The following is a 16,809-nucleotide window of genomic DNA, read 5'->3' on the forward strand; positions in this document are numbered from 1 at the left end:
AAGTATAAATATTGTATAGTATAAATATTGTAAAGTATAAATATTGTAAAGTATAAATATTGTAAAGTATAAATATTGTAAAGTATAAATATTGTAAAGTATAAATATTGTAAAGTATAAATATTGTAATGTATAAATATTGTATAGTATAAATATTGTAAAGTATAAATATTGTAAAGTATAAATATTGTAAAGTAGAAATATTGTAAAGTAGAAATATTGTAAAGTATAAATATTGTAAAGTATAAATATTGTAAAGTATAAATATTGTAAAGTATAAATATTGTAAAGTATAAATATTGTATAGTATAAATATTGTAAAGGATATGCATCTCTCATTCTCTGCATTTCTTCTATTGCATTCGGCGCTGAAAAATAAAACAGAACAAACTTTAAGTTATATCATATGATTTAAATTAAGACTATGACTTGCTTTTAAAGGGACAGATGCGCCATTTTGGAGGGTTGATTTTAGTCTTGAATATATTTAAATAGTCCTCAGAAGTACTGGAAATTAACGAAAATTGCATAATTCCATCAAAAATATCTTTAAAAAGGAATTTTATACAAAATTTCTATATATGTCTTTTCTATATATCACAGAGCACTTAAAATGACGGGTCCATTAGCTAAAAAAATCCCGTTTCTGAGACTTGAGTAGGATTGGTCAAAAACAATGGCGCACCTGTCCCTTTACAATTTAATTTTCAATCCGTGCAACCACAGCTAGAAACTGTTCAGGGTTAATTTGAACAGTATCGCATCACAGTTTGCAATGCCTATGTTTCCAATGATTAGTAAATTTTTACGACGATCTGCAAATCAAATAACATTGTATATATTTCAAAAGAACTGTCTGCTAAATCTAGAAATTTTCGTCAAATGGTTTCTATAACCTTAAGGAACTAACATCATTGATAAAATCAGTCTTCTACTGGAACATTTTAAATTGCTACTGAATTTCAATGTGAATCTAACTTGATTAGTCAAAACTGAAATTGGGTGTGTTGAATTGCTAATCAAATTTTTTAATCTATATTGAACTCTGGTATAGAACAGCAACCAGAGCAATTTCCAAGGTACATCATATGTCTATAATCTCAAGTTTGGCATGGCTTTAAAAATCAATAAATGTCTGTACTGCCAATGCCTGTACTATATTAGTTTTAAAGTCTTTAAATGGCATTTAGCAATTGTAAGCACAATATATAGGCACAGCTTTATAGAACAACAATCACTGGTTTCAAATCTTACTAATTATTGGGCGCAGACCAGGGAAACATCTTAGCTTCTAACCTCCTGCAGCAAGCAGTTCAGCTAGTTCCTCTCGTCTGCGGAAGTTTTACTTTGGTATAATAGTTACTTGATAAAGTATAATCAGAACAGTCTGAGGTTTTGTTGGGATGATCTAAGTCTGATTAAAAAATATTAAATGATAACACAGTTTAACCCAAATGGGTTAGGATTGGATTCACCATGCAGTGTACAACTGGGTAATTTTTGCCTTGAAATGATTTATGTTTACAAGGTTTTGTCAGGATGACCTAGGAACTCTGATTAAAAAATATTAAATAATTCAACATTTTAATCAAATCTGGCCTAGGATGTACTGGGGCAAAACCATGCAGTGTAAATTTTGCCTTGACACAATAGAAGTTTTTATCAGGGTGAACTGATATTGACTGATTAAAGCATACCAAACGATAAGAACAGTTTAATCTGCAGAGTAAAATCACGATTTTGGCTACACCATGCAAAATGTGCAATGTGGAAAATTTTATCTCGAGACATCAACCAATCTACAATCTTTGTCAAAGTTTTGTCAAGATGACCTGATATCGTCTGATTAAAAAATATCAAATGATAAAAACTGTTTAACCCAAGGAGTAATATCATGAATTATTAAAACCATTGTTAGACTTGATAATCTAGTCTAGGGTCAACCAGACAATTTGAATATTCCTTTATTCATTGATCTATCAAATAGAAATATAAAGAAATTAAAAAGAGTAGTCTGATGGTTTTTTTTTCATTTTTAATAAAATGTTTTATGTCCGGCTTTTCTGCACCATGTGGGCAGACGGGCAACGTCACGCAGGGTGTGATGAGGGAAATTTTGCCAGGACATCGACATTAGCCTGCTCTTTTTTGATTCAAACTGTCGAGGGATCTTTAACGTGCACAGCCTGTAGCACACACAGGACCTGGGTGTATCGTCTCATCACTACATGCTTTTTGCCTTGTCAGGTACTCTTAGCTACAACACAGACAGGGGAAAACAAGGTTGAAAATGCGAAGATGTTATCCTAAACCCATGCCAGGATTGAAAAATGGACCTAACGTCTAACTCATTGAGCCCCCAGTGCGCCATAAAGGATTACTTAGATCTTCTAAATAAAATCTCCATTTGAATCAGATTTAGAAAATGAAGTCTGATATGATATGGTCTTTCAGGGACAGAATAAATCTGAATGATAAAACAATGCTAAATCTGGCGTTTAATTCTGACAGGTCGATTTCATCAGAACAAAAAAACAAGACGACATACGAAATTACCTTGAATAATATTATTAATCATGAGACAGGAGACTCCCTCGCATTGTTATTAATTCTCTATTCTATTCATCATAGATCAGGCAATATATATATTACTATTTACTATTTAAATGAAGGCTGTGGCTATTCCCACAGGGAAGGTACAAAAATGGGCATCAAAAAAATATATAGCCATCCCTACCTAACCCTAACAAAGTCACTTAATATCATTCTTGACAATCTAAATGGCTTCACACTTTAAAAAAACAAAAACTACCGCGTCTATTGTGTCTTATCTGTACCGTTGTCATCCTTGGAGGTACATGTGTGGGAAGCAAGTATTATGGCTAGATTAGTCTCTTTGAGACTTTGAGAAATTCAAGAATTATGCCAAGACCTATAGAACTAGGAACTAATGGTACTCTTCCAAGTTAAAGGTTCCTAGTTTACTCAAGTCAAATCCCCAGTTCTGTTATATTACCATTTATGTTCAGTTAAAAGAAACATTACACCTTCAGGTGCTCCCATTTCATGTTTAAACTGCTTCGTTTTTCAGTCTTCTTCTTTCCTTTCTGACAGTTATGGTACTTTGTAAGAAGATGTAAGATGAACTTGTTGCTGATCCCAAGCTATACTCTCAATTATCAAAGTGATTGTAAACAGGTTTTCTAAATTTTTTATGTGCCTGGGGGACACTGATAACATCAATTTGTAACATTCTAATTTTCAATCAGAGGCTGGTGGTTCATGCAATTTCATTTAAACTGGGCGTTTGATGATGTCACTTATCGTGAAATGTGCTTTCTCACAAAAAGAACTCTGTGATTAGTGACGTCATAATGGAATTGAAGGGACCACAGACATCTGATTGAAAATTGGAATGATGCAAATTGATGCTATCAGTGTCCCCGATACACATAAAATTATTATAAAACCTCTATACACTGTCTTTAATTTGTTATATGTAGTCTGCAATCTTATTCAAATGTGATCATCTTAAATACTGGTCAATGTGATTGCTTGACAATTGGTATTTGAAGCTGGCACATACTATACCTAATATTGACATTGTTCTAGTAGGAAGAATAAACTTACATGTCAGCATGTTTTACAAACTCTTAACTAAGGTGTTAACATAAAGATTTCAATAAAATAATCAGTCTTATAAAAATTAGACCAAGTTCCATTTTTAAAAGCTTTTATTTGTAACATAATCACTTCAATTAGGGTCTAACAACAGCCCTCAAATTGACCTTTTGACCTAACCTGATAAACACAGTGTCACAAAATACCAGTGATGGAGAGGGTAGATAATTGATTGGTTAAAGCAGACGTTAATTCAAAAGGTTAATTTGACGAAAGTGGCTACATTAAAAATAAAAGCTAATGAATAGAAACATCACGAAAGTTTGGTCTATGTCAATTGGACTAAAATTAGTAAGAAAGTAATCAGAGCTAAATTTAAATTCAATTTTTTTAATAGACCAAACAAATGACTTGAAAATTGTTAATACTTAAAAACTTGATACATTGAAAATGTAATCAATAATAACTTTTATAGAATTTTCCTCCACCTTTTTTCCTTAATGAAGATCTACAAGCAATTTAACTACCTTCTGATCATCCCAAATCGTGTTAGAAACTTTTCTACAATCTTAAAGGGACGGAATCGCCATTCGTTGGTGATTGATTTGGGTATTGAATATATGTTAATAATCTTAAGAAATACTAGAAATTTAACGTAATCGCATAATTTCTTCAAAAATACTTTAAACTAGGAATTTCACTTTCTGCAAGCTTATGGCAGAGTTTCCAGAAAAGATGAGACGACATTTTAACTTTCTAATGCGGATAATTCTAGACACACATGGATCCAAATATCGACGGTGAGTTGTGAACACTTTTACTGATTGACTTAGCTAAATTCACGTTTCTGGAAGTAAGGTACCATTGGTCAAATGGATGGCGAACCTGTGCCTTTAAACAATTTACCAGGAATATCTAATTTTTAATTATTAAAGTATCTGACACTTTAAACTGGTAATTTGAAACTAGCCAGGTTTACATCAATTTACTATTTTATTCACTCAAGTTTGTTTTATTAAATTTCTGTGGCTTTAAATTGTCAATAAGAGAATTTCATTAAATATGAAGGCACAGACTTCAATGAAGTCTAGAAACTTCTCAATGAACTTTGTCCTTGATGAGATATTAAAGAGACAGATGCAACCATTTTTGGGGGTTGATATGAGTCTTGATTATATCTTTACAAATAATTCCTTGAAAAAATTCTCAAATAGGAATATATTTTCTATCTAAGGCAGTGTCTCAAGAAAAGACAACTCATGGATTAGAAGGCTCAAATTTCGACAGTGAGATGTGAACACTGATTAGTTTACCTAAAAAATTCCAGTTTCTGCGACTAAGGTACGATTGGTTAAAAGAATGGTGTACAGGAAGCTGTAAAGAAATCTTTAGTTTCTGTGTTTAAAAGTATCAATTTAGTATAAGATTACTCTGTGTATTTAATTCCCTGATGAGTTTGTGGTTTCAATTTCTGTGGCTTCAAAATGTAAATAAAACTGACTTCGACTAAATATGAAGGCAAAGACTTCAATTACTTTGATTTTACAGATTCTTTGAATTTCTCATAAGTATTTTATTTCATTTGCTATAATTGCCGAAGAAATGAGCTTCACTTGTCCAATTTTGACTTTGATTTGTCAAACAACCTGTAACTTCAATTGCAAGTCTCAGTAAAAACAAGCTGTGTGGCACCAGATAGGGTATGCTTACTCTTCTAGACACCTGATACCACTTTTCATTATGCAATACTCACTAACTTATAATTGATATACTTCCTCATGTGAACAGTTCATTAGCTGCTACCAATGTTTCATCAATGTTGTTACAGATTTCGGGTTTCGTGTTGCAATTCGGATCATTAATACTTGGTTTATTTCTTCAATTTCAGCTTCAATTGCTCAATGTAAAATTTCAAAACAGACTGTGAATTCAATTGTTTCCAGAAATAAGATATCAGATTTGATTTTTGTCTGCTGAATTTTCATTTTCCAATTGTCCAATTAGAAGTCACAAAGGAAACATGCTTTGAGTTCCAAATCCTGCTTTCCATTGCTAAATTCCCATTTTCTTAACAGATTTTGACTTCAATAAGAAGTCACAGTTCTCATAAAAGAGTTTTGATATTAAATTTGTGCCTTCAATAATCAGTTCAAGTTTTCTAAACAAGTTGCGACTTTAATAAAAAGTCACAGCAGACAAAGAATCAATTTTCAATTTCTGCCTTCAATTTCTCTATTTCATTTTCTTAACAGACTGATTTCAATTCTGTCTAGAATCAAAATTTTTGCCTTCAATTGCCGAATTTTGACTTCAATAAGAAGAAGCAGCAGAAAGAAGTTTTGATAATCAATTTGTGCCTTCAATTACTTTATTTATATTCTATTAAAACCGTGCAGAAACGATCTATATGAATCAATTGCTAAGTTTCAATATTTCCAAAAAGTCCCAGATGAAATGAACTTTTATGATTCAATTTCTGCATTTCAATTGCAGAATTCAAAATTCCATGCAGACTATCTATACTATATTATAATACAACTGAGAGTGTTTTATATATAATTTATTGGTTGAACTGTTGTATTTTACTGGCCAGACGCCAGTCTTATTCCACTATAGTGTTTTATACACAACTTTATCACCAGAAAAACACAGAAAGAAGCTACTTAAGATGTCTTCCATCAATTCAAACTAATTTATAGTTTGCTGTAAATTTCTCAATTCATGGTTTTATAGCTAGGCCAGGAGAGTTTTAAAATTAACAAGTTTATATGTCACAGGAGACTGTGAATTTCTTTGCCAACTTTTTCTTCTGTATATTTTGAAAACAAATTTTAAGAAAATTTATAGTTTAGTGAACGCCATTGATTCACCTCAAGAGACCTGTTACAATATCAATAAGAAATTTACTATGAATATGTGATTTTGAAGCCCTGGAAGTCAAACCCATCTTATGTTAAACTACTTCATAACGGCCCCTTCACCGGAAGCCCTAGTCTCCCCTTAGAACGTGGCCTGTAAAGTGGCTGGCTGGCTGCTAGTGTATAAAAGGTTTATAAAGGTCTATCAGATATACAGGAATATATGTGGAAATAAATGATGCTTTATCATGTGAGAACACTTTCAGCTCCGAATGCACTAGTAGTTCATGTAAGGTTTGTCACATGATAGAGCATTTTTTTCCACCCTTACCAATAAGAAGATCTACATCAATTCCTTACTTTTAATATCGATCTGTCTTTTCTAATAAAAACTCAAAAATGTTCAAAAACATGTGCTGTTGTTTCTATTAAGCAAGTGGATTTATGTTTATCAAATATCAAAGATATACTTACAGGAACTGGATTTAGAATTGGCGTTGATCAGACACGTTAATCCTGTCACCCAAATATTGGCCTCGTCAGCAGTGTTAGCGATCAAATCCATGGACTCAAAGTCTTCACCGAAAATAATAGAAAAAGCACATTCATCTGGATATACTCCTGCTATTTCCTTATTCCGTAATGCATCCGTAGTTTTTCCCTGTCTCACCTCCTTCACTGACGCTACTCCAACTAAAAAATACAGACAAATAATTCAATTATCAAATTTGTCAAAGAAAAAAAGAAATGCTCTCAGAACAGAAAATATAAATTTTGGGTAATAATAACAGGCAAGCGTTCTGAAAAACTTTTCCAATTCTCAAGGAAAAGATCCTTGAATGCTTTTCTGATCGCTTGATTTGTGTAATGTCAATGGTAAAAGTCCCAAAAATGGTTTACTGCAAAAACGAACTTTAAACTCCAACAAGTAGTGTTACATTACAATGTTACAATTTTGTATAAAACCATTGCTTAAATCTACTATATACTCATAGCCAAAAATTGATAACTTTTACTCTAACTATTGGTCATGAATGAATGAATCAATTTGTTAATAGATAAGCCAACGAATGAATGAAATGATGGCCTTGAGAATTTAAAGGGGCTGGAGATTTATTTATGAATGAATGCTAACAGCTAATGAATGCATGAAAAAATTGAAAGAATGAAAGTTAGTTAGTTAATAACCTTGTGAATGTAAGTATGTAAGTTGGGTTCAACAGAAAAATAAGCAGGATATTGACAACTGTTATAATGTCAAGGTTCATAGTTGAATAATCTACTATATTTTTTTATCTCATCATGTCCTTTAGATTAATTATCTTGAAATAACGCAGCAACGTGCATTTTCTAATCTCTTAGTCACAATTTGTTTAAATTTGGAAATGACAATAGAAGCGTTTAATACTAGATAATCTACACAGTTTTTTTAACAGTGTACTCTGTGATATCTTACATTGTTTTACAGTGTACTCTGTGATATCTTACATTGTTTTACAGTCCTAGAGTATGTTGGACTACACAGAGTATACACAACTTTCAAATTATGTCCTTAAATTGTTGCACTTAATACAGTTTGTAGTACTTTAAGGAACAGTCCCAGAGAGAACAGAGAACTGGGAACTGAGTAGTCTACTCTAGTTTAAAGAGTAAGTTCCAGATAAGAAAAATATCAAATCAAGTTTGCCCAATAAACATATATAAAACACCCACTTTGATGTATACTCAGTAGCTAAGGGGGGCCCCTAAGATAAATTTAGATGCCTGAATGACCCCTTAAAAGATGTTGGCCCCTGAGACCCTGGGCTAGCTACAGTCAGTGAATACCTATCTCAAAAAAAGGAATTAAATCAATCTATTTAACAATAATTAGTTGTCTGTAGTTTTCAGATGTATCATATACCTGGATGCAATAACAAAATTTTATTTTATTAGGAAATGATCATGTGCAAAATAGTAAGACTTAAAGTTACCCTTATATTACATTTGTAACCTGGCAAAAACAAATCCTTCTTCAATACAATTATCTGACTACGATATGTAACAAACGTGAAATACATGTTAAGTTGCCAACAGCAAATCAGTTTAAAGACTTGAACAATAGCCTTGATTAATATGTCTCTTTCAATCATTGTTTGCGATTCCCTATAGACTTGAATGGCAGGTCATAGCACTTTTAGTCTACTCAACAATATTAGATTTTTATAAAGGCCGAAGGTTGTTGACCTTGCAACTTTCCATCTCTTAGAGCAGCCATTTTCATTAGTCAACTTTGCAATTGGCTGATTCTAGAACAAGTCATTTTCATTCCAGTGTTCATCTTGTAGAAATGAACATCAATTATACCAGTCATTTTCATTTAGATGTCCTTGCAACTGGCAGACCTTCGGGGTAGTCATTTTCATCTCAAAAGACTTGAACATCAATAGTTCTGGGTTTTAAAAAGTCATTTAGATTTCAAATGCCTGAATTTGAGCACGAGCATTAAAAACTGAATTCATTACACCTTTTGGAATCGACTTTAGATTAGAACAACAAAACTCCTTAATCAATGCCATTTAGTCCCTGTAGGCTAGAACAACAAGACAGGCTTTTTCAATGCCATGTATTCCCTTTAGACTTGAACAACAGGACATGCTTAATCAATTCCGTTTAGTCCCTGAAAAATTGAATAATAAGTCACTTTTATTCAATGCCATCTATTCCTTACAGACTTGAGCAACTAGTCACTCTTAATCAATGCTTGCTATTCCCTGTAGACTTGAATAGCAAGACTCGTTAATGGTTTTTCAATCTTAATCCCTAAAGATTGGAAGGAATAGCAACAATAACAGTACTGGAAGATATTAGGAATAAGCGTGAGTTATCGCCAAGGAGCGTGAAATAGCGTTAAATGTGTGAAATGGAAAATTTGTTGATAAAATCTATTCATTAATTGAAATAATTTGATAAAATCTTCATACTTAGATTATTCCTTTCAAATCGCGATATAGTTTGCTAAAGCGTCTAATTAAACATCACATATTGTTATTATATTAACATCATCACGGAAATAAAATCTCTCGCTCTGACTACCTCAGATATTTCAATAAAATTTGGACTCTTGTCTTTACAATAATAATAATCACTTTATTAGGATCTTTGAACTATGAACTGAGAATTTTCCAGAGTCTTGATGGTGTTCTATAAATACAATATTAAATATTGTTATTAATATCAGATTGCTATAGTACATTCAATCTTGCCTATCCATAGACAGAAATATCTTGAAACGATCACCCTCGATCCTAAACAGTGGACTCATGCCTTTAATATAATGAAGAAAAAGCCTTTATAAATACATAAACAGTGAATTTTAAAAGTTGTTATAAATGTGGTCGCTATAGTAAATTTAATCCTGGCTACCCCTAGAAATAAATATCTTGGAACGAACACCTTTAATCCTAAAACCATTTAAAATCAAATCTTTGGACTGTGAACAATGAACTCGGATAAAACAGAGTATTAAATATTGTTCTTAATATGTTATAATATTATATAATATAATCAATCTTGACTACCAACATAAAGTTAAAAATTTTGGAACGATCATCCTTAATCCTAAACTGTGGACTCATGAAGTTAATCTAATGAAGAAAAGACGAAAATAAAAACAGTGAATAAATGGCTGCTCCAAGAGACGGCAAGTTGCAAGGTCAACAACCTTTATAAAAATCTAATATTATGGAGTTGACAGTGAATACTAAATATTGTTATTACTATGGTTGCTATGGTAAATTCAATCTAGGCTACCCTAAGACAGAAATATCTTGGAACAACCACCCTTAATCCTAAAATTTGGTCAAGATCTTTAACCATTTAAAATGAAATCTATGAGCGATAGACCATAGACCCATAAACTTGGTAATGGCCAGTATACCACTGCTCTAACACTATTGCGTGGCTGATAATCCGGTCGCTAGGGTTGAAAGAGTTAATCCTAAAATTTGGACTCTTGTCTTTAATCTAATGAATACAGTGGACTATGAACTGTGTTGTCTTGATAGGGTTCTATAAATAGTATATTAAACGGTATTATTATTAAGACTAATAAAATCAATGATTATGTCTAGCAGATTTCTCGTTATAAATTGTCCAACTCAGTCCGTGTATTATCTCTTAATATCCAGACATTTCATATCTAATTTACTCACTGATAGAATTTAAAAGAAATTGATTGAATCGTGACAATATTGAGGTCTTATTTAACTATACTACATGTACAACATTTATCATATCTACAGTTAATTCATCTTTCTTTACTGCAAATTGTGCCGGGCAATATATAACGAATATAACAAAATTGAATTTCAGTGCTCCTGATGACCTTGTGAGGACAACCAAAGTCCTGCTGTATGCAATGAGGAAAATTTATCAGGTTCTGTGATAATTCAAATATTGATCAATACACATAATCTGCCATTCTTTGCCAAATTCTATGGAGCTAACAAAATGAGAGGTTTTCATCCTTCGCTCAGCCTCTAATTTAACGATCAAAGTCCTGCGGTATGCAATGAAGTAAAGTTTACCAGGTTTTACGATATTTCTACAATGTGATCAGCCTGTAGCACCAAGGGCGAGGGATAATAGTCCAATCTGAGCGTCAGGACACTATATTAATCTCAGTCCCTTCTACCAGCATCATTGATAGGGAAACAGAGAAGAGAAATCTGCCCTATGGTGGGGATGGAAAGAAAAAAATTTGGAAAGATCTATATTTTATAAGGATTACAATTTAGATTCACAGTTAAGGATCCTTTCTACCAGTAGCTGGTCATTGGCCAAACCCTTGGTATTGATATTTCCAGGATTATCTGTACCTATTTACAGCTGGGTGGACTGGAATTATGAGTGAAGGTGACTTATTCAATTTCATCGGACTTTCACACATGTCAGACTCTGATGCCGATGAAAAATTGAACCCACAGCTCGCATTCGCTTGACATAACCAAGCAAATAACGTCATGTAAAGAACTAACGCTCTAACCAACTGTGCTATAGAACAGAACCCTGGAACTCCAGGTTAACGACCAGCATCTAACTCACGAAATGTATTTAATGGGGCATCTAATCTTTCCATGACAGGAGATATACTACCCCTTAGGGGTTAATATTAAGTACAAAGACTGGCCCTTGGGGGTCCACTTTAAGTAGATAAGAAATCCCCTGGGTGTCAATGATAAGTAAAGAGGCAAGCCCTAGGGGTAAGAATTAGTTATAGAAATTAGGTAGATGATTAAATATAATCATTTAATTATCGACTTCCGCCATCCTTCTGGGTCAATGATCACAGTAGAGTAGGATTATTATAATAATCATTGAAGTATTAGTACTTATAGTGCCAACAGAGCACGATTTCTTTGATGTAACCATGTCACTCTTAACTTAAAATCATATCATCCCAGTCATAATTTATAATTGGTATCCAGAGAACCATACAGTACTTCTCAAAATATTCACAACCTGCTTTTACTATTATCTCAGAAATCTTATACTTTCTACAGAGAATGATTTGTTTTTTAAGTGAGTTTTTTTAAGTCCCAAGTTAACTGAAATTCATGAGTAAAACCATAATTTTAATGGAAGATTCACCGTTCCCTCATCATTTTATGTATTTCTAGTACTCAATCAATGCAAATCAAATGTTATTCCATCAGAGCATGATTTCTTTTAATGTGAGAAGATCAAGTTTTGTCATCCATTTCTTGAATGATCCATGATCCATGATGATTAATTTCTTTATCATCTTGAATGATCCAGAATAGCTATTGGACTCTTTTCATGTCTACCTCATTGATTTTATCATCTTGAATGATCCAGGATGGCTATTGGACTCTTTTCATGTCTACCTCATTGATTTTATCATCTTGAATGATCCAGAATGGCTATTGAACTCTTTTCATGTCTACCTCATTGATTTTATCATCTTGAATGATCCAGGATGGCTATTGGACTCATTTCATGTCTACCTCATTGATTTTATCATCTTCAATGATCCAGGATGGCTATTGAACTCATTTCATGTCTACCTCATTGATTTTATCATCTTGAATGATCCAGGATGGTTATTGAACTAATTTCATGTCTACCTCATTGATTTTATCATCTTGAATGATCCAGGTTGGCTATTGAACTCGTTTCATGTCTACCTCATTGATTTTATCATCTTGAATGATCCAGGATGGCTATTGAACTCATTTCATGTCTACCTCATTGATTTGATCATCTTGAATGGTCCAGGATGGCTATTGGACTCATTTCATGTCTACCTCATTGATTTTATCATCTTGAATGATCCAGGATGGCTATTGGACTCATTTCATGTCTACCTCATTGATTTTATCATCTTGAATGGTCCAGGATGGCTATTGGACTCATTTCATGTCTACCTCATTGATTTTATCATCTTGAATGATCCAGGGTGGCTATTGAACTCATTTCATGTCTACCTCATTGATTTTATCATCTTGAATGATCCAGGATGGCTATTGAACTAATTTCATGTCTACCTCATTGATTTTATCATCTTGAATGATCCAGGATGGCTATTGAACTAATTTCATGTCTACCTCATTGATTTTATCATCTTGAATGATCCAGGTTGGCTATTGAACTCTTTTCATGTCTACCTCATTGATTTTATCATCTTGAATGATCCAGGATGGCTATTGAACTAATTTCATGTCTACCTCATTGATTTTATCATCTTGAATGATCCAGGTTGGCTATTGAACTCTTTCCATGTCTACCTCATTGATTTTATCATCTTGAATGATCCAGGATGGCTATTGGACTCATTTCATGTCTACCTCATTGATTTTATCATCTTGAATGATCCAGGATGGCTATTGTACTCATTTCATGTCTACCTCATTGATTTTATCATCTTGAATGATCCAGGATGGCTATTGTACTCTTTTCATGTCTACCTCATTGATTTTATCATCTTGAATGATCCAGGATGGCTATTGAACTCATTTCATGTCTACCTCATTGATTTTATCATCTTGAATGCTCTAGGTCGGCTGTTGAACTCATTTCATGTCTACCTCATTGATTTTGTGGACATGTAGACAATAGATTGCAGCTTGGATTAGTAGATAAAAATCGAAGAAGCAAGACAATTCCGTCAATCAAAAATCTCCTTCAAAGAATGGCTAAGTCAGGAGTAAAAAGTGGTAGAGTAGTGGACACTTTTAAAGAGAAGTACCATCAGGTGTTTCGATAAGAGAAAGCCATGCACTCTTAGACTGAGCTTGTTAACTGAACATGTTCTGATAGCTAATTAATTTATATGTTAATTAACACAATGATGTAATGTCAATGAAATCTGTTACTGTTAGTTGATTCTGTACAGGAAATAATAACAATAGGGTTATTAACCTGTATCATATTACAATACATCTAATTAATATTAAGATACTTAATTATCATTCTAGTTAATAAGTTGATTCTATGAGAAAATTAACTCATTAAAAGATGGTATATCAAGATTGAAATATCAAAAACCTTGTGCTATAGTGATTATGAAGTGATCTTTACTCCAAGTGTATCAAAATTGCTTGAAGCACACAGGGCCTTGATTTATTGCTCAAATTCGAATGACTTTGTTTTTTTATGACAGCCCCTGTGACTGCATCACTAATATTGGAATTGCTCAACTTAACTCAATCTTCACAATTTCAAGATACAAGTGTCTAATACCTTGACTACAATAGCCACTATTTTTGTACCATCAAGTATGTAAATGCAGCCATTTGATTGTCCAGAGTGTATGCTTGAGAATACAGCCAATCAGAGTCCTCAACAGAAAGACTGTGAACAATAAGGCTGTAGGTATAATCGGGGGCTATGATTGGTTGATTGCTGTATAATCAAGATGAACCAAATTATCAGAATATATCAACAGTTATAGAGTTTCAGTAGAAGCTCAAACAAGTTTAGTCAAGATGACATCAGAATATTATTGATAGAGACCAGTCCTGGAAGATAGTTGTTGTAACCTAATTAACAAAAGTGTACTTGGAATCGTTACCATCATCAACTAGACAAAAAATACAATAGAGCCTAGCCTGCATTAGAAAGTTTTTGAATGTGTAAAAGTGCACAAATCTGTTAGATATCGTAGCAGTAAAATAACATAATACTAATATAGACCAGCCAGTGTAAGACAGCTATTTCAATCTACTAGTATTATAAATACATACAGAATGTGGAAGTAATTAGAGAGAAATTAGAGTGATTAGTTAATGTAATAAAATAGAGTGGTTCAACTAACAATATCTACTTCTATATAACATATTACACCTGTACCCAGATCACACAGGTAGCCTAGTTAGATAGGAGGTTCTACCATGTTTCACTTTAGAAGATTTCATAAGATTATTAAGCAACATTAATACTGTTATACAGGTAGATTTAGATTTAGAGGTTAACATCCAGCATCATCTCTTTATGATATATTTCTACCCTGTTTCACTTTATTAAGTTCTAGTGGTTCAACTAATAATATCTACTTGTGTATTGCATATTAAATTTATTCTGTTACACAGATCATTTAGATTGTAACAAGCATATAATAATTTATCTCCTCATTTGGATAAAGTGAAGGTCCCATCTAATACTAATTAGGGAGTGGTTATTACAAGATGTAGAGCCTCAAGCCATTTATAACATGACAAGAAGACTTAGACAGCTCTCTAAATGTATCACAAATCATAGTCTTGAACCAGTTATCAGACATGACTGGTAAATACAGAAACACAGCTATATCAGACCAACATATGTTAAATATAAGAAATAGTTGGTACTAGTGGAATGTACAGAACAATATAACACAATGTGCAACTAATATCAAACAGTAAATAACTTTCAATATAGAACTTGATGTTTCCATGTGCTGTTAAGTTTGTGTCCATACAAAACTTCCTATTGTTCTTACAGAAAAATAACACACACGAACATAGTTCATAACCATTTTGAATCTCATCCTTGACATAAAAAGTCCAATTTTTAAAAATGGCTATAATATTTCAATAAAGACTTTTAATCACAATCAAAGCCATTTAGAACTAAAACCTTTAAATGTGATTTGAAGGCTTTTTTTGAAATATTAAAACCTTTTTCAAAATTCTACTAATTAAAGTGATACTATGTCTTAGAATGAACATTTAATTTAAGAATTTTAAACTTGGCCGATAAGAGCATATATTGATCAGTAGATATACCTGGTGTCATAAATAACATAACAGGATCCTTATATAATCTGATAAATCAAAAAAACTGCAATTAACTATTGATCAAGCGTTTTTCAATAATTACTTAGTTTTATGAATTTTCTAATTTTACAGATTTTACAGGGATTCTGTTGTAACTTTATGACACCAGGTAAGTTCACTGATGAATATATACTCATATTTACCATCCCGAGAATCTAAATTTTATGTTCATTCTAAGACGTTGTATCACTTTAAGTTTGTGTGTGTTATTACCATTTGTAGTATTTCTTTATAATTAAAATAGAACATTGTTAAAACTAATTATTAAATGACAACTATTACTAATTATATAATTTTGGCACCTGTTTTCTTACACCTGTACTATACACATTCAAGACTATCAGTTTTTAACAAGAAATAAATACTTAGTTGGATATTGTCTTCATCATATTACATTGCAAATATCAATATCACCATAACTCAGAGGAAATATTCCAATTATACAGAAATACCTGGCAAACAGATGTTAATATTGCCAATAGTATACACACTTCTCAAATCACTGTGGTACCGGTACTGGTACCGGTTTCTTTTCATACCGGTACTCTAGAGCAATGAAATTGAGGGAAATTGTGAGCAATGTGTATTTAGATAAATTTTAAGAAATAGCTGGAAAAAAGTCGTCAATAACCTTTTACACTTCTGAATTCAAAGTTTTTCAAATGGTATTTGAGTTTTAGAAGAGTAAGCATGCCCTGATCAACAATACACACATAGTTATAGGAAGGTAAAAACAAAACCTAGTGAGTGACATGAGAATAGTTTTATCAAAGAAAGCACTGGCCTAGGTCATAAGTAGAGACTACAGATTTCAGCATCTGAATACATCAATTTGATAAGAAATTACCTACTTCTGGAGAGATTTACAAGATAAACAAATAATTCAAAATATGCAATTTACCTAGAGTAAGATGAGTATTCTTCAATACTAGGTCAAGTAGTAAGAAAATAAACACTGGGGTTTCAGATGATTTAGTTTTACCACAACCAAGGGAATGACATAGAACAGAACT

At 32.4% G+C, this 16,809-nt stretch overlaps 1 protein-coding gene across 1 annotated transcript in view; it reads right to left on the reverse strand.

Moving 5' to 3' along the window:
• LOTGIDRAFT_128120 (hypothetical protein) overlaps positions 1-16,809 on the reverse strand; it is a gene marked incomplete at both ends in the record, with an annotated part of 67,966 nt that overhangs the window by 34,323 nt on the left and 16,834 nt on the right. The window contains 2 exons of the mRNA XM_009064156.1: positions 3,124-3,164; positions 6,950-7,172. Of these exons, the coding sequence (XP_009062404.1) occupies positions 3,124-3,164; positions 6,950-7,172 (264 nt within the window). The remainder of the gene's footprint in view (positions 1-3,123; positions 3,165-6,949; positions 7,173-16,809) is intronic.

The sequence above is a fragment of the Lottia gigantea genome (genome assembly GCF_000327385.1).
Source record: "Lottia gigantea unplaced genomic scaffold LOTGIsca_60, whole genome shotgun sequence".
Classification (NCBI taxonomy): domain Eukaryota; kingdom Metazoa; phylum Mollusca; class Gastropoda; family Lottiidae; genus Lottia; species Lottia gigantea.